Source organism: Eschrichtius robustus, chromosome 9, assembly GCF_028021215.1.
Source record: "Eschrichtius robustus isolate mEscRob2 chromosome 9, mEscRob2.pri, whole genome shotgun sequence".
Lineage (NCBI taxonomy): Eukaryota > Metazoa > Chordata > Mammalia > Artiodactyla > Eschrichtiidae > Eschrichtius > Eschrichtius robustus.
This window is the reverse complement of record NC_090832.1, coordinates 121,066,166-121,091,679: the sequence shown is the minus strand read 5'-3', so window position 1 is coordinate 121,091,679 and position 25,514 is coordinate 121,066,166. Positions and strand designations below refer to the sequence as shown.

Sequence of the window (25,514 nt, the reverse complement as noted above, 5' to 3'; positions counted from 1 at the left end):
GAAACTATTTAAGAAAGAAAAGTTAAAAAAAATCTTATTTATAACCACTTATTTTAAATGCTATGTTGATAAAGTAACAAAACATAAGATCTCTTGTTACCTTTTAGCATCTATTACATGAAAATCTTTTAAAATGTAATTTTTTAATAGAAGACAATTAATGGTCCATTTTAGAGAATAACAGAGCTAGACTCTACTGAGTAACATATTGTAAGATATCGTTCCATAAGAATAAGGAGGGCATTCTCAACTGAAACTGGCTGATTTTAGTATAGAAATATGACTCATAATCTTTTACACACAATTTAAGACTATTAAATTGAATTAATGATTATATTTAGAGATGCATTTAAAATGCTCATTTAAAAATATTCTTGAAAAATCTGTTACGCACAAGATCTTCATACATTCAACTTTAGTATGCTTCTGATATTTGGTAAATTGCTAAGGAAGTGAGTTATTTTCAACAGTTCCTATCTCTACTGAGTTCAAGAGAGTGCCCAGTCTCCATATATAAAAAGTAAATAAAGGAAATGCATCAGAGAGTTGCAAAATAGTTTCATCATGCTTCTGAAGAAATTTCTTGATTTCTTGGTCCTCATGCCCTATTCTTGAAGCGTTGCCTTCTTCGGTTTCCTTCCGAAGAAGTTGTTCCAGAACCCAGAACACAGAGAAAATATTTTCGTAGCGTGTCACATCGTAACTGGCTTGCACCTACAGATAAACAACAAACGAATGAGAACCTACTGTATAGCACAGGGAACTCTACTCAGTGCTCTGCAGTGACCTAAATGAGAAGGAAATCCAAAAAAGAGGGGATATATGTATATGTATAGCTGATTCACTTTGCTTTACAGTATAAACTAACACAATGTCGCACAATATTGTAAAGCAACTGTACTCCAATTCAAAAAAAAAAAAAAAAAAGCTCTTTTAAAAAAATACTGGTTGTAGCTCAGATCAGCAAGAGCCAAATAAAGAGATCAAATTTTTGAACAAAAAGTAAAATACTTATTTAACACCTTCTATCTTCCCGTTCCTTTGATTGGAGTCGGGGGAGAGAGAACAAAAGAGAACATTTCCTCTTCCAATCTTGGTGAATGACTTTTTCTCCTTACGGTTTACAAAGTTCTGAATCCTTTCTCTACAGTGCTGCTATAATTCGTTACTGAGGTGAATCTGCGAATACTCGGCAGAGAGTCTAACACACAACAAATCTTGTGTGTTGAATTCAACGTTTCACCAAAGACTTCCAATGCCTGATACTCCTGTCAATGATAACAAAAGGATCTTTGGTGGTAGGATTTTAGGAACATGTTTCTAAGTATAACTCAGTCCTAAAGCAGTTAGGGTTATGACCTGTAAGCGACTAGATGTGATCTCATCCTGAGACTACACAAATTGAGGAGGAGGAAGATTAGATTGTGTGGAATCAGATACACGGTCATGAGAAAAAATGTAGATGTTTCTTGTAGAAATTATTTGGCCTAGATGGCTGAAAGTGAGATAAATCAAAGGAAGGCCTAAAAAGTGCACAATGGAAAGCAGAACATGAGGGGATACAGGAAGCATGTAAAGATATAAACTGGCTTTATCATTTGCTTATTAAGAAATACGTTGGAAACATTCCAACAAATTTATCCACTGTAATAATACATAAATGAAGAAACATTCTTTTAGAGCCCAGAGGAATTATCTTCAACAAGGTTGTCTGATAAAAGAATCAAACATATACAGATAACTGATACTTTCTTTTTCTTGACTGAGGTATAATTGACATCACATTATATTAGTTTCATGTGTACAATGTAATGATTCAATATTTGTATATGCTGCAAAATGATCATCACAATAAGTCCATTTAAAATCCATCAGCCTACATAGTTACAAAATTTTTTTCTTGTGATATTTTAAGATGGACTCTCCTAGCCACTTTCAAACATGCAATACAGTATTATTAACTATAGTCATCATGTTGTACGTTACATCCCCATGACTTATTAATTTTATAATGAAACCTGCACCTTGTGACTCCCTTCACCCATTTTGCCCCCTACCCTCACCTCAGGCAACCCCCAATCTGTTTTCCATATCCAGGAGCTCAGTTGTTTGTTTTTTGGTTTCACATATAAGAGAGATCACACAGTGATTATCTTTTACTATTTCACTTACCTCACTTAGCATAACACCTCAAGGTCCGTCCATGTGTTGCAAATGGAATGACTCCATTCTTTTTTACAGCTGAATAACAGTCCATTTTACATACATATATATATATATGTGTGTGTGTATATATATATGTATATGTGCATGTGTATGTATACCCCACCTTTTCTCTATTCATCCATCGACGACATTTAGGTTGTTTCCATGTCTTGGCTGTTTGGCTGTTATAAATAATGCTGCAGTGGACACAGGGGTGCATATATCTTTTCTAATTAGTGTTTCAAATTAGTTAACACTAATACTCAGAAGTGGAATTGTTGGATCATACAGTAGTTCTATTTTTAATTTTTTGAGGGATCTCCATACTGTCTTCCATAGTGGCTGCACCAGTTTTCATTCCCACCAGCAGGTGCACAAGGGTTCGTTCCCTTTTTCTCTACATCTTCACCATCATTTTTTATTTCTTGTCTTTTTGATAATAACCATCCTAACAACAGGTGTAAGGTGATATCTCATTGTGGTTTTAATTTGCATTTCCCTGATGACTAGTGATGTTGGGAATCTTTTCATGTACCTATTGGCCATGTGTACATCTTCTTTGGAAAATGTCTATTCAGCTCCTCTGCCCATTTTTTAATTGGATGGTTTTTTTGCTATTGAGATATATGAGTTCTTTTTATATATTTTGGATATTAACCTCTTAACAGGTATATGATTTGCTAACATTTTCTCCCATTCAGTAGGTTGCCTTTTCATTTTGTTGACTTTCTTTGCTTTGCTGAAGCTTTTTAAAAGTTTGAAGTAGCCCCAGGTTGATTTTTGCTTTTGGTGTCAATCCAAAAAATAATTGCCAAGACCAATGTCAAGGCACTCACTGCCTATGTTTCTTCCAGGAGTTTTTTTTAAAAAATGTATTTACTGCTTGTTATCTATACCCCTCTTTTTAAAAAAATTTTTTAAAATTTTTATTTATTTATTTATGGCTGTGTTGGGTCTTCGTTTCTGTGCGAGGGCTTTCTCTAGTTGTGGCAAGCGGGGGCCACTCTTCATCGCGGTGCGCGGGCCTCTCACTATCGCGGCCTCTCCCGTTGCGGAGCACAGCCTCCAGACGCGCGGGCTCAGTAGTTGTGGCTCACGGGCCTAGTCGCTACGCGGCATGCGGGACCCTCCCAGACCAGGGCTCGAACCCGTGTCCCCTTCATTGGCAGGCAGATTCTCAACCACTGCGCCACCAGGGAAGCCCCTCTTCCAGCAGTTTTATGGGCATAAAGCAGGCAGAGTATGTCTTGGTCCCTTTCCATTTGCTTGGAGAATCTCACTTTGGGCATGTTTAGCTCTGCTTCCAGGTGAGCTGGGGTTCCCTGTAGTGTCCCATTTCTCTACATTTGTTTGGGACTTTGCTTTTACCAGAATTTATCTGTCTTGGGTTCCACCTTTATCCCAAATGCCTATTCTCATAATATGAATTGGATAAACTCTTTTGCTCCAAGGTATTTACATCTCATAGAACATTAACTTGAAACTAACTCCTCCATTTAGAAACAGTATACATTTAACTTACACCCCTTAGCAGCCCTCCCGCTCAACGTGACTCAGCTGGCATGTCTGTGGGGGAGGTCTTTCCTGTAGTTCCCAAATTTTATCACACTGGCAGCTGCCTGCTCTGCCTAATCATATGTTCAGACACTTTCCGAAATAGTGCATAAGCTGAATAAAAACTAAAATAAATGGAATTAAGATGACAGCTGATACCCTTCTACTATATTTTGGTGTAATTTTTACATTCTCACTGTCAAATTAGACTGAACCACACCAGCGCTGGAAAATCCCCAACACAGATGAAACGTACTCACCTGGAAAATGCCCACGTGTTTTGCCTGAACACCTACCAGGAAGACTGAGTGAAGCCCAGTACACAAGCATGACGGCTCTGTACATCCAATGGAAGGCTATCATCAGTTTGTCTCTCTAACTGGGTCTTTCTCTGTCTGGGTCTTTCTGAACTGAACTGGGTCTTTCTGAACTGAAGGACCCCTTAGAGGCAGCTTCAGTAGTCCCATCACTACTTCTTATACCTAATCCCATTTTATACAGCAGGGGACCTTCAGAAGAGGAAATACTTTCCTGGCAGGAAAATCACCATGTATTTTTGTAGGTCACTTTTAGAATTAAATATTTCTTATGATTATTTTTCTATTTCTGAGTTGGGCTTGAGAAAGTCAAAGTATCCAAATATTTATTTAAATAGTAAAAAAAAAAATAATATTTCTTTACATGCTGCAAAATTTTACTTCAAAACTTAGATTATGAAATTAAGGCTATAGACAAATGGTGCCACTTTCCTAATTGTTGTTTCAGTTGAAATTCAGTCAAGGTTAACTTGATATTTTTATAAAGACTTATTATCCTTGAAGCAGACATATCTACTTGCTTACTCCATACCCACTTCTCCCTCATTTTTCATCAGCAGAACCCCAGTTTTGTTCAGAATGACAACGGATCAACAAAAAATGTATATTTTCCAGTCTCTCTTAAGGCTAATTCTGGTCAAAGAAATGGAAATATAAGTAACTGGGTGGGGCTTCTGGGTAAGTGCTTTAATAGCAGGGAAAATCTGGTGGAATGCACTTTTGCCTTCTCTCTTCACCATTGGTCCTGCTTGGAAATACAGATGTAATGCTTGGAGGTCCAGCAGCCTTGTTGTGAGCCTGAGGATGAAGGCTGCCCATGGATAAGTAGAAAGGGCCAGATTCCGGATGGCATTGTGCAGCTCAATATACCCACGCAGGATGGCTGTACCTTCCTGCACTGTGCTGGGGCTCCCTTCTTCCATTTTGGTCTTTTAAAATCGGAAGCTTGAGACTTAGTCGAGGCAGGAAGGAAACTCTTAAGTAAGTTTCCTTTGTCTTGAAAAGGTGCTGCTTGCTGCTGTCTCTGACACAGAAAGGACAGAGATGGCTAAAGGGACAAAAACAGTCACGCTCCTTGGCAGCTGATCATGTAGCAAAAGGTACTGTACACTTAAGGTGGGGCTTGCAGTTTGGATGCTTATATCTAATGCTGAAAAATATGAAAATGTAAATAGTTCACTAAATTCAACACTTTGACAATTTAAGTGTGCTAACCAAGGGCATGCAGAAGTGCAGTCTGACTCTTTCAGAAATAAGCATGCTGCTATGGAAAGGGTAAAAACACAACACGACATTTTTCTTATTGCTCCAAATGTAAGAGATGAAGGAGAAAACTGGATCATTAAAGGGCAGAAAACCAAGTCAAAGAGTATAGGTGCGTGGCCTAAATGTTAAATTAAATGTTCAGACTGTAATATGCCATTGGCTCAGTATCCCACATGCCAGATTTTATTAGACAGAAGCAATAAGTAAGATACAATTAAAACAAGCAGTTTCTAAAAGAATGAATTCAACACAATACTTCTTTAAAGGAAAAGGTCAGTTGTCTACATTGATAATTAAGTGAAAAACTTACCCCTAAGTTTTAATAATAACTTAGCCTTTTTTATCTACTAGAAGGCAGTAGATTTCAGTCAAGGAGCTGAGGAGGATGAAAGTTAACTCTCTAGCAGCTGTTTACTAAGCAGCTTGCAGCTTCTGAAGCACACGAGAAGGTACTGAAAGAGCCCAGTGCAATACTGCACGTGGCCAGGCTAGCAACAGAGCCTGAGAACAGGGTAGGAGAACCGCATGCATATTATACATCATCCATATAACATATAAATCACACGCACACACACGCACACACACAATCGATGAACTTATGGTTACAATAGAACCCTGGCAACCTGGGTGCCGGACCCATACCGAGGGAGTAAAAGGCAAAAGGCTGATCAGAGCAGAGTGTTAGTTAGTTAATTAGGGAAGATTTCCTAGAGAAGAATTGTGAGCCAAGGCCCAAAGGGAGTGAGGGGTAGAGACTGGTGAATCACCTTTTGACCAAAGTGTCAGGTCAAAAAGAATAAAAAGGATTCAATGGATATTAATCCATTTTGCTTTAACAGATAATGGTATAGTTATCTGCCTAAAATGTTGCATCCTAGAGACGGGTTCTAAGGGGCTTATGTCTAATTTGGAGGTAACTTAGATGAAAAGTTCTAAACTATTAAAATTACTAGCATTTAGGATCTTGATATTTTGCCATGTTTCCAGTGGGAAGTAGTTTAATCTTTCAGTATAAATCTGGAAGATTTATACATAAAAATATCAATGAAAGGAATAGACATAACAGAATTTTAAAAAAAATCTGTCATAATTAGCCTTGTTTAAAGATGATGGTTTTCTCATTAACCAATTTTACCTACTTTTCTCAAATCTGTTTTTTGAGGCTGAATATTAAAAACACAGCACAGGATCACAAATTTTCAAATAAGTATTATCATCTATTATCATTTATCATCATCATTGTTATGTTTTTACCCAAAGTGAAAAAGATATCATCCCTATCCATAAGGTACATTGAACCTAGAGGAAAGCTACTGGTATTATTCAAGTACTGTACTATGGTCAACTGTTGGGGGCGTTTCACGTTCACTGTGAACTGTTCCTGTAGAGATGTGTGAGAACCTGATGACACCCCTTCATCTACTTTCCTCTGCCAAGAAAATCCTTCATGAATTAGCAGTCATCTAGCAGACAATTCCTTTTTGCATAGAAGGGTGGTAACAAGGAACCTAAATGTGAGACGATTATTTTAAAGTCTTTCTGATATTAGAAGGCCCTGAAGTAGGCGTAGGCGTGGGTTAAACACGGCGTCTTATAGGAAATAGAAAGAGGTCCAGGTATTTGACTAGTGTGAGATGCATCAACTTGTTCATCTGTTCTAGTGGTAGGTTGGTAAAAATGACCTTCTAAGCAGTATGCCCTTTTGGTGACTAACAAACAACTCAATAACATCACAGATTAAACCCTAAGTGCTTTAAATTTTATATTTGCACATTTCTCTGGGGAAGTCTCCTGTGGTTTGACTCCTATTCATCCCTTTCTTGGTCATCAGAAGAGCAGATTGTTGGACATAATAATAAGATAGATCCCACATCAATTTTAATTCTCAAATCTCTTCATGTAAAGAGCAGAGAGTTCCCGATACAGGCACAAAGCATTTCTTTGTTCTATGAGATCCCCTGAGTCAACCTGAAGTAGCTTTACCCTGCATCCCCACTGCTTTCTTAGGGTCTGCGCCCTTAATTACGGGGCCATCAACCCCACTCGGAGAAACTTTTTCACTAGTTTATACCACAATATTAAACTTAGTCTCAGGCTGGAAATGCCTTTCAAGCATTTTGAGAAGCAAACAGATCATTTATTTGTCTGGACTTCTACCACAGTAGTTCTTGACAAAGCAGTACAAACCGGATGCCTTTGTTATTATTATGAGAGTCTATTAAGTGAAAGAACAGGGCTCACAGACTGGAATAGAAGTAGCTGAATTCATTAAGGATGAATTTAGCTGCGAATACTTAGCACTTTATGACGTTATGTTTCTGCCTGCCTCACGCGCCTCCTCTCTTGCTTCAGTCCTGTTACAAGCACTGACTGGGTACCTTCACATGTCAGACCCCACGGTGAGTGCTCAGAACGCAGAGGTGAATAGGACAGGACCCCTACCTGTAGGAGAGCTCCTCGTGTGCCTAGGGAGACAAAGAAGTAGAAAATAATGGCAGTGCAGAGCGCGTGCATGCTATAAGGGCTATAGAGGAACTCTAAAGATAGTTGAGTCACATGTGTGAGAAGACACTGAAGGGCAGGAAATGAGGTGGTCATGAATGATCACCCCGTAGGCTCACCTCCTTCTGGATGCGATGGCAGGATTCTTTTGGAGAGATGACTTGAAAGTTATTGTCAGCACAGGACAACACCTGTTTGGCTTCTACCACAGGGCTCTCAGTCTCTGGTCGGTCAGTGTGCACTGAGGCAAGGGAGCAGCAGAGAGCTTAAAGGGGGAGTTGGGGGGCGTCAGCATTCTCTGCAACAGCTCACTCGGCACAGACCCCCCCCCCCCCACCCCCCAGCCTTCTTTAAGGCAGTGGAACCAGACCCATCTGACTGGTGCATGCAGTCAAAGGCCAAGTCAGGTCTATATGTTAAGAAAATCTTAAAGACTGTGTTTGGTTCCATGAGGTCTAGTAGTCACTTACATGCCTGACACTTATCTTCCCGAAGGAAGGCACGGAGAACAAGAGAAATGGCGAAAGTATAATTCTTGGGAGAGAATGCACTGCTTCACTAAGTTAAGCCACCCCCGCCATGCAGTTCAGACACCGCGTGAGTAGAAGAAATCAGAGCTGGTGAAATGTCTGATATATATTAGAAACAGAGATCCAGATGGCCATTATTTACGGCAAACACGTGTCCAAATAGCCAGTGGGGATAAGATCAACAAGAAACTTTCTTCTTTAGGACTCTAAATAAAGACTATCCAAGACAACATCAAAACCTGCCCGACCAGCCAGAAGGCAGGAACCAGATTTGCTGAAGTAGGATCCATGGCCACCCAGACTAAAAAAGAATCTCCTAGAGGCTGCTTAGCTAAGCTTTGATAAGTGTGCCAAAGTAAGCAAGAAGTGTAGATACATTTTTAAGAGCACTGGATCCAAAGCCCAAGATTAGTGACAACAAGGGGCTGGAGTCATAAGTGACCAGATCCTTTCCAATACTTTTGTTTGGAAACTGAAAGCTAACTTTGGCCTCAGGCTAAATCTACTAATTATCTCCCAAAGCACAACTGAACGGGGTTGTATTTACAGAAATTAAAAGCCAACACATTTGTCCCTTTTTCTTCCTATTTTAAACATGTGTCGCCACGGATTCAATGAAATCATTTGATCAGAACTTGCTTTCAAAGGCTAAGTGAAACTGCACAACAGCCAGGAAAGTCTGGAAACACAAAAGAGAAAAAACTGAACGTGTTCTCATGAACATTTACTGACATAGAGGCTGTGTCTATAGCAAAGTGAGTACTGCATTTCTCGTTCTTTTGTTCTTTTTTAAAAATCAACTGACCACCATTTCTCTTTTTTTAAAAATCGGATTTTTTGAGATATAATTGACATACAGTAAAATTTACCCTTTTTAAGTGTTTGCTATCATGAATTTGATAAGTTACTTTTAAGAACAAATGTCACAATAGAAATAATCTTTGAATAAAAGAAAAAGCAATCGTGCTATAGTCATGTGATATTGTTTAACAACATTTTAAATGTTTTGCTACCTTCTGGTTGATTTTTTATTAAAATATATATAAAACATTGAGTGTTTTTTTTTTACTACTATATGAAATACTTCTATAACCATGATGATAATAACTATAATTTGTTACTTGAAGATAATCTAGAGAATTTTTGTAAAAGAAAAGATCCATGTGTAATGCAGAAAGTTTAGGAGAAGGCACTAGACTTCAAACTATGAGATAGTTATCTGGTTTGACTATTTTCGTTACCTTTGTGCTAAGAGGCTGCTGGGGAAATTTATCTGTTACGAAAGTGCTAAGTGGTCCTACAGAAAGCTTTGGTGTGTTAGTGCTGGTCAAAGTCGCTACCTGATGACAAACGTAAAGAAAGGAATATAGAACCAGAGGACCTAACCTTCCGTGTCTCCTTCAAAGAACACCTCTTCAGTAGCTACAGCCAACCGCATGCTGACATGGAAATTATACAAAGATGACTAGAAGTATGGCTTCATATCCTTTAGGCATCACGGTTCAAGGTAGAATTACATATGTGAATAAGCAGAATACAGTGGGATGTATATTGTAAGAGTGTTATTGTATTTGCATTGCTCCTGGAGGAGTCAGACTCAAAAACATGAAGAATGCGCTCAGCACATAATCTCAATGGAGACTAACGCTAAATGCCTGTGTTTTAAACTAGCAGTGGCTTACAAGGAAAATTAAATACGTTATGGGGAATTAAGTTAACTTAAATGCACTGAAAATAAGTGGGAGAGCAACTCAATAAACGTATATTAATACACAGGTTATAAAAGTGTTTCTCATCTTTTTTAGATACATGTTGCAAAAGGAAAATCAAGCATGCTGAGGAGTACCCACATTTATAAGACAGATCAGTTAGTTTGCTTAGGCAGCACTGTATAGACTTGGTTATATGCTTTATAAGCAATTATTTTCAGGAGAAAGAAAACGTTCCCAAGTAAGTTGACTATCATTGGTTAATTTCAAAGAAATGTTTAAAATAAACACCACATTTTAAATGTAACTGTATTTGTTTCTGAATTTTAGTCTGAAATTACAATAAATTTTACCTTTTTTAGAAACTAAACTATGCTGCTAACATTAGAAAAGTGATTGATTCTTTATTCAAACTTAACCCCAAAATGTAGTATCTGGATCTGATATAAAAATGACATTAAAACTTTAAGATGACATATTTCACTAATACAACCAAAAAACTCTCCAAATACTTCAAGAAAGTGGCTTCAGCAATGAAAAATGAATATTTCATTCAAAACCTTTTTCATACTCTCATTTATAATGTAAGGAAATACAGCAGTTTCTTGTAAAATGTTCCACTTTGGGGGAATGAGAAGCCAACTTCTCTGGATGTCTAACTTCCAGACATCAAGTATCTTGGAATTTGCGGACCCTGAGGCAGTGAAATGTCCACCAGGAGACAGTTCCTGGTGGACGGCGCATGTGACGCTGCAGGAGGGTCTCCGGGTCCTCACTCAGATCCTCTCAACTCACTTCAGGGGCTCATTCTGAAGGTAACAAGGACAGAGGAGGAAGTCCTGCTAGAGGAAAGGAAGTGAGAACTGACAGCAAAGGAAAAACGATAAAACTCACACTGGGTCTTCTAGAATGGAAAAGGAGCTCTGTATGCTTGAATGTGCCTCCAAGGACAGAACTAACACTGCACAATTCAAAAGCAGATGATGGGTGTGACAAATGTATAAATGATGCTTGATTCATTCAGTTTAATAAACTGAATTTACTATAGCATTCCACTAAAATGTTAAAGTTTAAAAAGTATCTTACTCATGTGGGAAATCTTCTTACGCAGAATAGTTAATATTTGTAATGATTTTAGATGACGTGATGTACCATCAAATAACGTTACTTATTTTAGCCTAACTAATATGTTCCTGAGCGTTATCCACAGAAAATTACTACAAAATAGTTATTCTTGGCAAGTATGCTAGAAAGTTTAGTAGCAGTGTCTTTTCAAAGATACATTGTGTTTTAAGAAAACTCAGATACCATATGCTAACACATATATATGGAATCTAAAAAAAAAAAAAAAAAAAAAAAGGTCACGAAGAACCTAGGGACAAGATGGGAATAAAGACGCAGACCTACTAGAGAATGGACTTGAGGATATGGGGAGGGGGAAGGGTAAGCTGTGACGAAGTGAGAGAGTGGCATGGACATATACACACTACCAAACGTAAAATAGATAGCTAGTGGGAAGCAGCCGCATAGCACAGGGAGATCAGCTTGGTGGTTTGTGACCACCTACAGGGGTGGGATAGGGAAGGTGGGAGGGAGGGAGATGCAAGAGGGAAGAGATATGGGAACATACGTATATGTATAACTGATTCACTTTGCTATAAAGCAGAAACTAACACAACATTGTAAAGCAATTATACTCCAATAAAGATGTATAAAAAAAAAAAAGAACCTCAGAGAAAGAGTACCCAAACTATATACACAACTTATTTTAGAAAAATTGTGCGTGTATTACACATACACACATATGTTTATATGTGTGTATACAATTGCATATAATGAATATGGACATAATTACTTATTTTAATGATTCATGAGTATGTATATAATATCTTTGCAGCAATAATGTTTTATATACATAGTCTTCGAGCAATTACCTTGAAGGAAAAACCTGCATAGGCTTCCATTAAATAAGAACTTTGGTTTAAAGGTATATTATTTTTCATATAAGTGTAGGAAAAAAAGTTCGGTAAGCACATATTGTATAATGAAGCATTTGTCTGGTCTTTGTCCTTGGAACATCCTGAGTGAAAGGAGTGTCTTTGTTATTCATGGTGGGCCCTTGGCTCCTACTTGACATTATGCTAATGAGATGAGTCAGTATAGGGGTTGGTCACCTGCATTACCAACCATGTAATCAAAAGATTGAGGCTTTGAGCCGGCCTGACCTCTGGGGAGCGGGGGGGGGTGGGGGGGGGGGTGGGGGGGGGTTGAGACTGAGTTCAATCATGTGGCCAATCATTCAATCAATCACAGCTACATAAGCAAGTCCAATAAAAACTCTGGAAAATGATGCTGAGTGGAACTTCCTGGTTGGTGAACACCCTGATATACCTGGAGGGCGCGGCACCCTGATTCCAGGAGGGGAGGGCACATAAGTTCTGTGCTTAGGGCCCTCCCACACCTCACACTGTGTGTCTCTTCATTTGGCTGATCCTGTATAATACTTTCCTGAGTCCTGTGAGTCATTCTGTTAAATTATCAAGCCCAAGGGGGGAGTAGGAACTCCCCCACATTTGTAGCCAGTTGGTCAGAAGTGCAGACCCCTGAGCCAGTGGCTGGCATCTGAAATGAGGGCAGTCTTGTTGGGGACTGTGTCTTTACCCTGTGAGGTCTGCACTAAGTCCAGGTGGCTAGCATCAGAACTGAACTGATCTGGAATACACCAGTCTGTCTTGAAGTTGACGCAAGTTACACGAAGGTGTTCAAAAGACCTAAGAAGTCACAAGAATGTAAAATAAATTTCCCAAGATTTCTTCCTCATCCTTCACACTTGTTTTTACTGAGGTGTAACATATAATGCTATATTAGTTTCAGGTGGACAACAGAATAATTCGACATCTGTATATATGTGAATTGGTCGCCACAATAAGTCTAGCTAACATCCATCGCCACCATACAGTTACAAATGTTTTTTTTCTTCTGATGAGGACTTTTAAGATTTACTGTCTTAGCAATTTTCAAATATGCAGTACAGTATTATTAACCACAGTTCCCATGCTGTACATTACATCCTCATGACATGTATTTTATAACTAGAAGTCTGTACCTTTTGACCACCTTAACCAATTTCACCCATCCCCACCCCCCTGGCCTGTTGTATCTATGAGCTTGCTTTTTTCGGTTTGCTTATTTTGTTACCATCCATCACCATACAGTTGACCCCCTTCACCCATTTTGCCCACTCCTAACCCCCTTCCCCTCTGATAACCACTAATCTGATCTCTGTATCTATGAGTTTGTTTTTTTTGTTTGTTTTGTTCTTTTAGATTCCACATATGAGTGAAATCAACACATTTCACTTAATATAATACCTTCAAGGTCCATCCACGTTGTGGAATATGGCAGGGCTTCATTCTTTTTAATGGCTGAGTAGTATTCCATTGTATTCATATACCACATCTTTATCCATTCATCATCCATCAGCGAACACCTAGGTTGTTTCCATATCTTGGCTCTCATGAATAATGCCACAATGAACATTGGCATGCACGTATCTCTTTGAATTAGTGTTTTGTGTTCTTTGGATAAACACCCAGAAGTGGAATAACTGGGTCATTCTTTATTTTTCGAGGAATCGCCATACTGTTTTCCCTTGTGGCTGTACCAATTTACAGTCCTTCCAAAATGTACAAGCATTCCTTTTGCTCCACAGCCTACCAACATTTGTAATTTCTTGTCTTTTTGATAATAGTCATTCTAACAAATGTGAGGTGATCTCATTGTAGTTTTGATTTGCATTTCCCTAATAATTGGTGATGTTGGGCATTTTTTTTCATGCACCTGTTGGCCGTGTGTATATCTTCTTTGAAAAAAAAGTCTACTCAGATCCTTTGCCCATTTTTAATCAGATTGTTTTTTTTGCTGTTGCTGTGTTGTATAAATTCTATATATTTTGGATATTAACCCCTTAACGAATATGATTTGAAAATATTTGATTCAGTTGGTGGCCTTTTAATTTTAATCATGGTTTCCTTCACTGTGCAGAAGCTTTTTAGTTTAATGGAATCGCATGTTTATTTTTGCTTTTATTTCCCTTACTTTTGGAGCTAGATTCACAGCATTGCTAAGACCAATGTAAATGAGCTTCTGCCTATGTTTTCTTCTAGAAATCTTATGGTTTCTGGTCTTACATTCAAGTCTTTAATCCATTTTAATTTTTGTGTATAGTGTAAGATAGTGGTCTAGTTTCATTCTTTCACATGTGGCTGTCTAGTTTTCCCAACACCATTTACTGATGAGATTGTCCTTTCTCCACTGCATGTTCTTTGCTCTTTTGTCGTAAATTAATTGCCATACATGTGTGGGTTTATTTCTGGGCTCTCTATTCTGTTCCATTGATCTGTGTGTCTTTTTTGTTGCACCGGTACAATGCTGTTTTTATTACCGTAGCTTTGTATTACAGTTTGAAAAACACGGAGTATTATATCTCCAGCTTTGTTCTTTTTTCTCAAACTGTTTCGCCTATTCAGGGTCTTTTGTGGTTCCATATGAACTTTAGGATTATTTGCACTAGTTCTGTGAAATATGCCATTGGAATTTTGATAGGGATTGCACTGAATCTGTAGATTGCTTTAGGTAGTATGGGCAACATTTTAACAATATTAATTCTTCTAATCCAAGAACGTGGAATACCTTTCCATCCACTTGTGTCTTCTTTGCTTTCTTTCATTAGTTATCTTATCATTTTCAGGATACAGTTCTTTCACCTCCTTGGTTAAATTTATTTCTAGGTATTTTATTCTATTTGATGCCATTATAAATGAGATTTTCTTAATTTCCCATTCTGATAGTTCATTATTAGTATATAGAAACAACATGGTTTCTGTACATTGATTTCATATCCTGTGACTTTCCTGAATTCATTTATTAGTTCTAACAGATGTTTTGGTGGAGTCTTCAGGGTTTTCTATACGTAGTATCATGTCACCTACAAATAGTGGCAGTTTTACTTCTTCCTTTCTGATTTGGATGACAGTTAATTCTTTTTCTTACATAATTAGTGTCGCTAAGACTTCCAAAACCATATTGAACAAAAGTGATGAGAGTGGGCATCCTTGTCTTGTTTCTGATCTTAGAGGAAAAGCTTTCAGCCTTTCACCTTTGAGTATGATGTTAGCTATTGGTTTTTCAGATATGGTCTTTATTTTGTTGAGGTACATTCCCTCTATACCCAGTTTGTTGACAGTTGTTATGATAAATGGATGTTGAATTTTATCATGTGCTTTTTCTGCATCTAATGAGATGATTTTTACTCTTCATTTTGTTAATCTGATGGATCATGATGATTGCTTTGCAGATGTTGAACCATCCTTGTATCTCTGGAGTAAATTCCACCTGATCATGTTGTATGAGCCTTTTAATGTACTGTTGGATTCAGTTTGCTAATATTTTGTCGAGAATTTCTGCATCAGTGTTCATCAGGGATACCGGCCTGATATTGCGCTAACTAAGTGACAAGAATACAAACAAATTTTGCAAAATTTTCACCTCATATTTCATATTCTAGTGACCTCACATAGTACTGTTTAATTAGGTGCCCCTTGCTGTTTAAAACCCTTTCACACCATCACTTAGATGTCTCTTCCTCCAGCTCAAAATCTTTCAATTAGATCAAAACATGGCATAAGCAGTCCAAAAGGTAAATATTTATAACTAACAAAGGTAAATATTCCCACAATATTTATGTCTGCTTGTTGTTCTGCTTCTCTGGAGCTTTTCTGTTTTTCATCAATAAAAAAATCTGTGTCATTCTAAGGCACAGCTGCCTCACCAGAATAGCTTTTCTGGGATAGTGGAAGTACATCGAACAGTGTCTGTTCTCTTTGCTCTGGGTTTGCTCTAGACACTTTCAGGGTCCAAATATGGATTCTGGGGGATTGAATGTGAACGGAGAGACAAAACCAGAAGATCAAGACCACACTCAAATAGATTTACTTGCTTTTCCTAATGAAACCAAGGTGTAAAAGCAGCGGCAAAAAGCCCCCAATGTGGAGAAATCAAATTAGTTATGTGTTTCTACAAATTTGATCTAAGCTATTATTCAACATATACGAGTCAGACAGAAGTCATTAGAAAGAAAAATTTTAATTTCCATTTGCCATGATTTTAGACAATAAATTTTTTAAATTAGTGTACTTTGTCTAGTGTTTTTTGCTAAACACTAGACCTAGGAGTTTCTTCCAGAAGAAAGAGTTCTGTTATTGGAGAATTTGGAAAACAGTGCATACTACAACTCTCCTCTCCTAATTCATATTGAAATTTTTAGAAAGCTTCAGCAAATTAATCAGATTAATACAGCATTTTGAACATATAACACTTTTTAATGTATTCATGGAGAATTAGCATTCTGCAGAACATATTGTTGACATTAATAGATGACAATAAATATCTGACAGGCTTTAAAAGACAGTAATGGAATCACAGGAAAAGATATCTAGCTATTTTCAAATGTTAAAGACAAATATGGGATCATACTTGTCTGATATCAGTAAATATATTTATTCCAAAAATTGAGAAATCATGTCCATGGGCTGCATATTTAATTTTAATGGAAAATTTCATATAAAATCGATTTGATTTTCTAAGTGTAGAATTTGTATTTTCTAGTGCAGAGCTAAAGGACCACTTCACTAAGGTGAACAACTCAGAAAGGAAAATTTCTATCCATTTCCCTGGAATTGTTTTTTTTTTTTTTTTTTTAAGAGAAATCCATTTGTAAGCTTTCAAGCATTTTCCTTGTGTTTCAAAAAGACATTTACATTCCCCCAAAGCCAGCTTGTTTCTGAAGTGTGCAGAGAAGGATGGGTGATGTCTTCTTTCATACGTAGTGTCACCCAGAAGGTCAAGAACACTTTGCTAAGTTCTTTGCAGATTCTTTCAGAATAAGCAAAAAGAACAGTGGACTTCTTTTCTTTTTATTCATACTTTTATGTTTAACATAAATCTTTGGGAAAGGTGGAATGTTGCCCCTATTAATTTTTCCCCCAAAGTTACAATTATTAAAACACATTCTTTATGAAAAATGGCATAAGTATAAAAATGTATAAATAATTTTTAAAATATCCACAACACTACTACCAAGAGAAACACACAAAGTTCTTGCCACGATAGCCATTATACTCTTGCAAAGTATACATAGACGTTAAATGAGTGATTACCTAAATAAGTTATCATTCCAATTGTGTTAAGTGTTGCGATGGAAAAATGTAGTTCTCTGAAAGCAGAAAGACCTCCACTTATTCCCACAATATTTATGTCTTCTTGTTGTTCTGCTTCTCTGGAGCTTTTCTGTTTTTCATCAATAATAAAATCTATGTCATTCTAAGGCACAGCTGCCCCACCAGAATAGCTTTTCTGGGGTGGCGGAAGTACATCAAACAGTGTCTGTTCTCTTTGCTCTGGGTTTGCTCTAGACACTTCCAGGGTCCAAATATGGATTCTGGGGGATCGCATGTGAAGGCTCAACTACTCAGGGAAGAGCATCCCTTAAAACAGACCCTGAGGCCCTTGTTCTCATGAACTTCCACAGATCATTCCTAGCATGGCATGTCCTTGTTGTACAGATCGAATCCAAGACAACTTCTAAAGCAGCAGCACAAGTCTACACTGAAGATGGCTACAAAGGTCACTGGTAGGAGGGCGTTCTTCTCTCCTCAACCACTAATGGGGCAGCTGCAGCATGTAGAGAGGGACTTCTCAACCTTTATATGAGACAAGGATGCTGTTTACTGTGAAATGCTGTGAGGATGCAATGAAAGGATGCTGTGAAATCAAAGCTGTAAGTTTGCATGGCCTATGTGTTCTAAATTCAGCCTTGGCACAGTTTCAGAGAATACGCAGAAGCTCGATTCAAAGGGGGAATAAAACACTTATGATTAATTTCTAGTTTGGTTGAATTTAAGCCCTGTGATTTGGTGTTTTAAGGGTCGTTGATGTACATGGTGGTTTCTCTACTTAATACAAGACAATCCCTACGTGTACTTTTCATGTCATCATTTTCTAATTCTAAATGTTTGACTCAGTTTTAGAGACACAAAAACAGGCAGTTGATATTGAAACTTTAAAAATTTGATAGCCTATAAATATAAAACAGCATCACATTTTGTTTAATACATTTACTTAATATGAGGAAATATTATATACATATTTTATTTTGAATCCAAAAGAAATAAAATGTTTTGTGTATTTATTTGTTTTGGTTAATTTGTTTTCCCAGGTTACTCATGTTTAAAGAGACATTATAGCCTTGTCATGCCAAAGGAATATCTGGTATCCTGAAAAACTCTATCTTCAGTTATCACTGAATAAATTTGGATTCTGATTGTTTTTAAATGTTGACAATTGTAGAACAGATATTTAGGTCACTGACTGTGGGATCCTCATGAGATTTCAGATGTTTTCCACCTTAAATGTCTATATGTTGCCACATCATACAGATTCTTACACAAAAACCTGGAGTGTAGCCTAACCTTTAGGAGGTCCAGACCTAGACCTATATCCTTGTTGTATTAGGTTAAGCCATATCAAATTTTCTATATTTGACAGTTGTGACCTACAAAAACAGCAGCTTTATATGGTTCAATGTAATACTATATGTATGTATCCCTATACCAGTAAACAAAATTTACTTTAATGGTTCATTTGATTAAGAACAAAATGAAAACAAAACGAAAAGACAACCTACGGACTGGGAGAAAATATTTGCAAATGATGCGGCTGATAAGGGCTTAATTTCCAAAATATACAAATAGCTCATACAGGTCAATATCAAAAAAAAAAACAAACAACCCAACTGAAAAATAAGCAGAAGACCTAAATAGACATTTCTCCAAAAAAGATATACAGATGGTCTATAGGCACATAAAAAGATGCTCAACATCACTAATTATTAGAGAAATGCAAATCAAAACTACAATGAGGTATCAACTCACACTGGTCAGAATGGCCATTATTAAAAAGTCTACAAATTACAAATGCTCAAGAAGGTGTGGAGAAAAGAGAACACTCCTACACTGTTGGTGGGAATGTAAATCGGTACAGCCACTATGGAAAACAGTATGGAGGTTCCTCAAAAAGTAAAAATAGAGTTGCCGTATGATTCAGCAATCCCACTCCTGGGCGTACATCCAGACAAAACTACAATTCGAAAAAATGCATGCACCCCTATGTTCATAGCAGCACTGTTTACAATAGCCAAGACATGGAAACAACCTGAATGTCCACTGACACATGAATGGACAAGGAAGAAATGGTATGTATATACAATGGAATATTACTCAGCCATAAAAAAGAAATAATGCCATTTGCAGCAACATGGATGGACCTAGAGATTATCATACTAAGAGAAGTCAGAAAAAGAAAAACAAATGCCATATGATATCACTTACATGTGGAATCTAAAATATGAAACAAATGAACATGTCTATGAAACAGAAACAGACTGACAGACATAGAGAACACACTTGTGGTAGCCGAGGGGGAGGGGGTGGGGGAGGGATGGATTGGGAGTTTGGGATTAACAGATGCAAACTATTATATACAGAATGGATAAACAACAAGGTCCTACTGTATAGCACAGGGAACTATATTCAATATCCTCTGATAAACCATAACAAAAAAGAACATGAAAAAGTACATATATATGTATAACTGAATCACTTTGCTGTACAGCAGAAATTAAAACAACATTGTAAATCAACTATACTTCAATAAAAAATGAAATAGAACAAATAAAATAACAAGCCTCTGATCAAATATCTGTAGGTCATCTGAAATTAAAACATCTGCTATAAAGTGACTATTTCTGACTTAGCTAGCTAATGGTCAACAATTAATTGCATGAAACTAACTTTTAAAAAGATTGCCATCTAAAGATTTCACCATGTCCCTTTACAATGTATTACTATGCTTACCTTTTCTGAAGACTTCTATGCTCATCTCCTATCTATTAATTGTGCATTTTAGAAATCTATTTCAAATCATTTCCAGTATTCATTAGGAAAAGTCCTATGATGATTATTTATTGTTGAACACTTCAAGTTTGGAATATTGACAATCAATGGTACTTAATTTACTAATTAATTCCTTTTTCTTTGTCACCTACAGGTAGTCAGGCTTTCGAATCAGGGGGTTATTTATTTATCGTAGCAGGGTGTGTGTGTGTGCGTCTCTGGGTGTGTGCATCTGTGTGTGTGTGTGTGTGTGTGTGTGTGTGTGTGTACGTCTGTGTTGGGGGTGGGGAGAGAGAGCACGCGTGAGCAAGAGAGCTATAAATGACAAAACACAGGCAGAAGCCCTTGGAATCAGCTCTTCTCCACCCAGTGACACCTTAGTGCCGCCCATGACGACCGCTCAGGGCCCGGTGCAAAGCAGTCTTTCAGAAGTGGTCACAGCAAAGGAATTAATTGTTTGATGCATTTTATTGCTAATTTGCTATATTAAATTTTAATTATTAAAGACAGTATCATTAAATGCTCTCTTTCCACTTACTTGCATCAGGTTCAACATATTATGACTTCACCTCTATTTCACGGTGAAAGCAGTAATGCGGTTTTCAAAAAAGTCATACCATGGATTATCTTTTCCAAGCAATCTTCTGATTCTCACATCTTTTTTTTTTTTTTTTTTTTAAATGGTGTTTCAATAAGAATAAGAGGTTTTTGAGAGGAGGGAGAATCATTCTCACATTTTCCAGTGCCTTTTCCAATGCTCCTTACCCAGTGAGTTTTCCAGAAAAGGGGGTTGACTACTCGGTTTCTGGAGCACAGCATTTTCAGCTCTCCAAATCAAAACCAGCACGGGGACAGATTGAGTCAATGCTTCCCTCAGTCACAGCAACTGATATTTTCAAAACACTCATTTTTCAAATGACTAGATTTGCCATTTCTGATAATCAATGTTTAAGATGGTTATTCACGTCCTGAACTATAAGCCATCAACTTGAGTATGTATGTGAATTAAAAAGGTTAGCAAACCTAAGCGTGTGAGGAAATCTTCCCTTGTCAGCCATCAACTGTATGACACTCAGGGAAAACGGCATAATTTCTTTCCTTTTGAATACTGGCATTTCAACCGTCAAAAGATTATCTTCCTAAATATTTGGCCAAGGAAATCTGAGCAACGCCATCTGCTAATGGGCTCTTATCAATACAACCTGGAAGAATCATCAGAAACTTAGAAGGAAAGATATATATATCTTCTGTTTGTAGCTAGTAACACCAAGAGTTAAGTGTGATTCCATTTTATTTGCTTCAGACAAAAAATAAGTACATATATATATTTAAAATTACTTATATATTATATATATGAATATATAATATATATGAACGACATGAATACATAAGCAGTTAAAAGCGAAGTGGGTATTTCTAGGATTTCCATCGGAATGTACTTTAAAACTCCGTTTTTTCTTAAATGTTCCACATTCCATCCTAAGCCTTAAATCAGTGCTGCTTCATAAGTAGTATCCATTCTACAAAAGATTGATAGAGTCCTTGTACTAATGGGCATGACCCTAACATTTGAAAGTTTCACTGTGCATTTCCTTTTTCTTTTCTATCTGCTTTCTCTCCTCTTCCTCCCTCTATTTCACACTTTTTCTATTTCTCTTTCTAATTTGAGGAGCACTGCCTGAGACATTTTGTCATTGAAGTTGTCATGGTATTTTGTCTCATATTTTGCTAAGTCGTTACGTTTTATATTTTTAATGGCTTTAACTGATCAGTAAACAGATTGTCTTGGCAGCAACATTGTGGGGTTGCTATTACTGGACATGGTACGAGGAGAGGTAATATTCAGGAGAATGCAGAGGAAACTAATATTTATTGTCAGGCTAGGGACCTGACATACGAATTCTTATTTAAACCACACTGGGTTAGGCAGTTAGTATTATCATTGTTATTTTATAGATCAAGAAACAGTGCGACTGACCTGGGGTCATGATATAGCTGTGATCCTCTCCAGGTCTCTATGGCTCTGAAACCTGTGTTCTTTTATATCCTAAACTCCAGTATCTAGTGGTGAGACCTTGATTTACATCATCACATTGCAGAAAGAGGATTTGAAGTAGATAAATTACCTAATCTCTCTGGATTACAGTTTCTTTGTCAAAAAATGAGGATTTCCATTCAACTTATCCCTTGAATACTGTGGTTTGATAACTTCCATATGGACCAGTGACCCCGAAAGTGCCCAGATTAAGTGGTACATGCATCTCTTATGCTGTATGATTGGCATTTTATCATGAAATACATAATTCAACGCAACTCTTAATTCTTTGAGCAGTCTTAAGATCTGTTAAATTCTGTTGCCACAGATCAGTATTACAGCATTCATTTAGTATAAAACTATATGGATCAGTATGAATCCAGTGCTTGTCATTTAGTATAGAAATCCCTTTCCAAGATTCTGAATTTCTGAACTTTTGAAGCCCTAAAAATCACTGACAATGGTTAAAACTACTCTTTGTCCAGTTTGCGGACCATTTGCAAAGCTTGTTTCACAATTTCAGAGATGTATAATGTGGTTTAAAGGCTCCTAGATCTTTTGCAGTCATGCCAAATAGAGCAAAAAACTAAAGCTCTTGTTAAACTACAGTTTGTTCATACTTATCACACAGTCAGTTATTCAAGGAGTCATTCATTCACATAACATTTCCCAACTGCCTATGGGCCACAGAAAATTCAGGGCCTTCTATGTAGTAGTGAACCAAAAAGACGTAGAATGTGCCTCGTGGAGTTCACAGTCTAGTAAAGGAGAAAGAAAAGAAACAACTAAACACGTGCGCGCGCGCATGCGCGCGCGCGCGCACACACACACACACACACACACACACACACACAGATGAGCACCATGAAGAAAACAAATGGAACGCTGTGACAGGTCGGCTTAGGAGATGGGGAGCTACCCATGGTGGGCCCAGCAGCGGAGGGGAAGCCAATGGAGGGGTCACCTTTGTGAAGGACGTGGGCAGAGCACGCCAGTAACGTGAACTGGGCTGGGTACCTGGGTCCGTGTACACACCTGGACAAGCTGAAGCCCATCCTTTAGCCATGACCCTTCTGCTTTTAAAGGAACCAAATTGATCACAGGCAAGACCTTCTACCTCCCTGCCTCCTTCAGGGCTCACAGAAGACAATTTTGCCTTCCTGTGTAAACATTTCTCCTGAACGTAACTTTTTATGTTATGGTGTAACATCTGTATCTAAATCTACAAAATTCAATTGAAATTAAAATGAGTATATTCTACAGCATGATTATAATTTCTCAAGTTCTTTTTTCAATGGACTTAGGGTTCTTTCTGGTCTTTTTTTTTTTTTTTTCTAATAGGACAAAAGAGCACCAGATGTCAAAAGCTTCCAATCCTAGCTCTGACTTTGCCACTTGCTCGAAAAAGTCCTTTCTCTCCCTTGAGTTTTGTCTCTTCATTTGTAAAAAGAGGGATTGGCTGTGAGGTATGTAAGTACTTTAAGCCATCTCCAGCTGTACATTCTATGATGATCAAAAACGAGGTAAGGCTGTGTCTGAATGTTGATGAATCCAACTCATGGTGGTAAGTCTACACACATGAAAATATGTGTAGGAGGTGTGTTATTGTTACTATAGAAGTCTTCTTTAAACACAATTCAGAGGCATTTGCCAAAAAAATGCTTAATTAACTGATGAAATCTCCCTCAGAGGAAACCTACAGATTTGAACCTAATCTAAAACGATGGTATTTCAGTAGTTAATTTAAAAGGAAGAACTAGTTTCAATAATTTATTATCAGAAAGCATTACGCTAACCAGATATTCACTACAAATTCAGGACACGTTTTAGAAACTACACTTCCCTGCTGTACGAAAGAACTTTTAATAATGCAACTACCTGATGAAAACCAGCATATCACGGCTTCGCTCAGTGTAATTATAGTTTTGCTGGCTCTGTAACATTCATGTTTGTAAACTGTTTGAATGGCATGTAATTATCTGTTTTCTCCTAAAACTCTCCCTGAACCTCTCTGTTAATGTCAAAAGAAAAAAAGTCGTTCCAAAATTAAAGACAGTCAAATTAAAGCGACACCCATTTAACTTTACAGTTTGGGCACATGGCTTTAGCAAGTAAAGTGATAGTCAGCAGTATTGCATAAGTCACTCTACACTTAATTGACGATTCTTTTGTTCATCCCCCTTGGCATTGAAAACGTGGGTTTAACACGCATCATTACAATGTTTACATTCGAAGGGAACCAATTTACCCATGCCCCTTCTGTCTCTCCTCACCCCATCTGTTCTGCCTGCAGCCCCTGCCCGCTTCCTCTCCAGGGCACGGCGGGGTGGCCCTCGGAAGCCCCCCCCCCCGCGGAGCACTTCCACATTGCGCCCAGCCTGACCCCCGCAGCCCTCACCAGGTGGCGTGTCCGGCCGCGGGGGAGAGCGGGGGCTCCACCAGCCCCATAGGCCCGATTCCACAGGTACCCACTGCATCCCATGCCCCCCCATCCACTCAGCCGTTCACGTGCTCACCGAGTATCCACCCCCAGCACTCTGCAGCCTCAGGACTTCTGGGCTCGCTGCCCCCCCCCCTCCCTGATAGTCCCCTCACTGAAGAGTCACAAGAGTCCTTTCCCTTGCTTCATCCAGGCTGGTGTTCCAGTGTCACCTCTGCAGGGAGGTCCACCCTTCCTCGTGGCAGGGCCCCATTCCGTTCCATCTCCTCACTGCAACTTACTTTTCTTCAGAGCGCTTACTATGGGACGTTATTTATACGTAGCTTTTTTTTCATGTAAGGTCCAGGAAATACTTTTGGCTCACTGCACAGTATTCCCACCACGTAAACTGGTCTCCAGTGCGGAGTCGCCATCCGGAATATAAAAGCTGAATGGGGGAGTGACTTTTCCGAGGACCTCCTCTGCCTAAGGCAGGGGTCCCCAACCTCCGGGCTGTGGCCCGTTGGGCACCGGGCCGCACAGCAGGAGGTGGGGGGCGGGCGAGGACCGGAGCTTCATCTGCGGCTCCGCATCGCTTACGTTACCGCCTGAGCCATATCCCAGTCCCCGCACCGGCCCCTGTCCCTGGAAAAGTTACCTTCCACACAGCCAGTCCCTGCTGCAGAAAAGGCTGGGAACCGCTGGCCTAAGACACTGGACCGGGCCGAGCGGGAGACGCAGCCGAGAGGAGGCGGCACCCCGACAGCAGGGGCGCAGAACCCAAACAAGGACGGGGTCTGCCCCGAGCACAGGGCCCCTCTTCAGCTGCCAGCCCCTGCTTTTCCCCGCCGGGGGCCACTCTCCGCTTCACCTGCGCACTGCCGGTGGGGACCTTGGGATGAGCCCGGAAGCAGGGCCCAGGGCCGATGTGAACACCTACTTCATACGTAGCCTAGATGTCAATCCG

General features: G+C 38.6%; 1 protein-coding gene across 2 annotated transcripts in view; it reads right to left on the bottom strand.

Moving 5' to 3' along the window:
• Positions 1–363: 363 nt before the first annotated feature.
• The window catches only part of MEI4 (meiotic double-stranded break formation protein 4), a 235,888-nt gene continuing 210,737 nt past the window's right edge, over positions 364–25,514 (bottom strand). The window contains exon 5 of one of the 2 annotated variants that reach the window (XM_068551117.1): positions 364–714. In XM_068551117.1, coding sequence (XP_068407218.1) covers positions 445–714 — 270 coding nt within the window. In that variant the 3' untranslated portion in view covers positions 364–444. Of the gene's footprint in view, positions 715–7,927; positions 8,110–25,514 lie in introns of those variants that run through there. The other variant, XM_068551118.1, reaches the window with a different exon arrangement.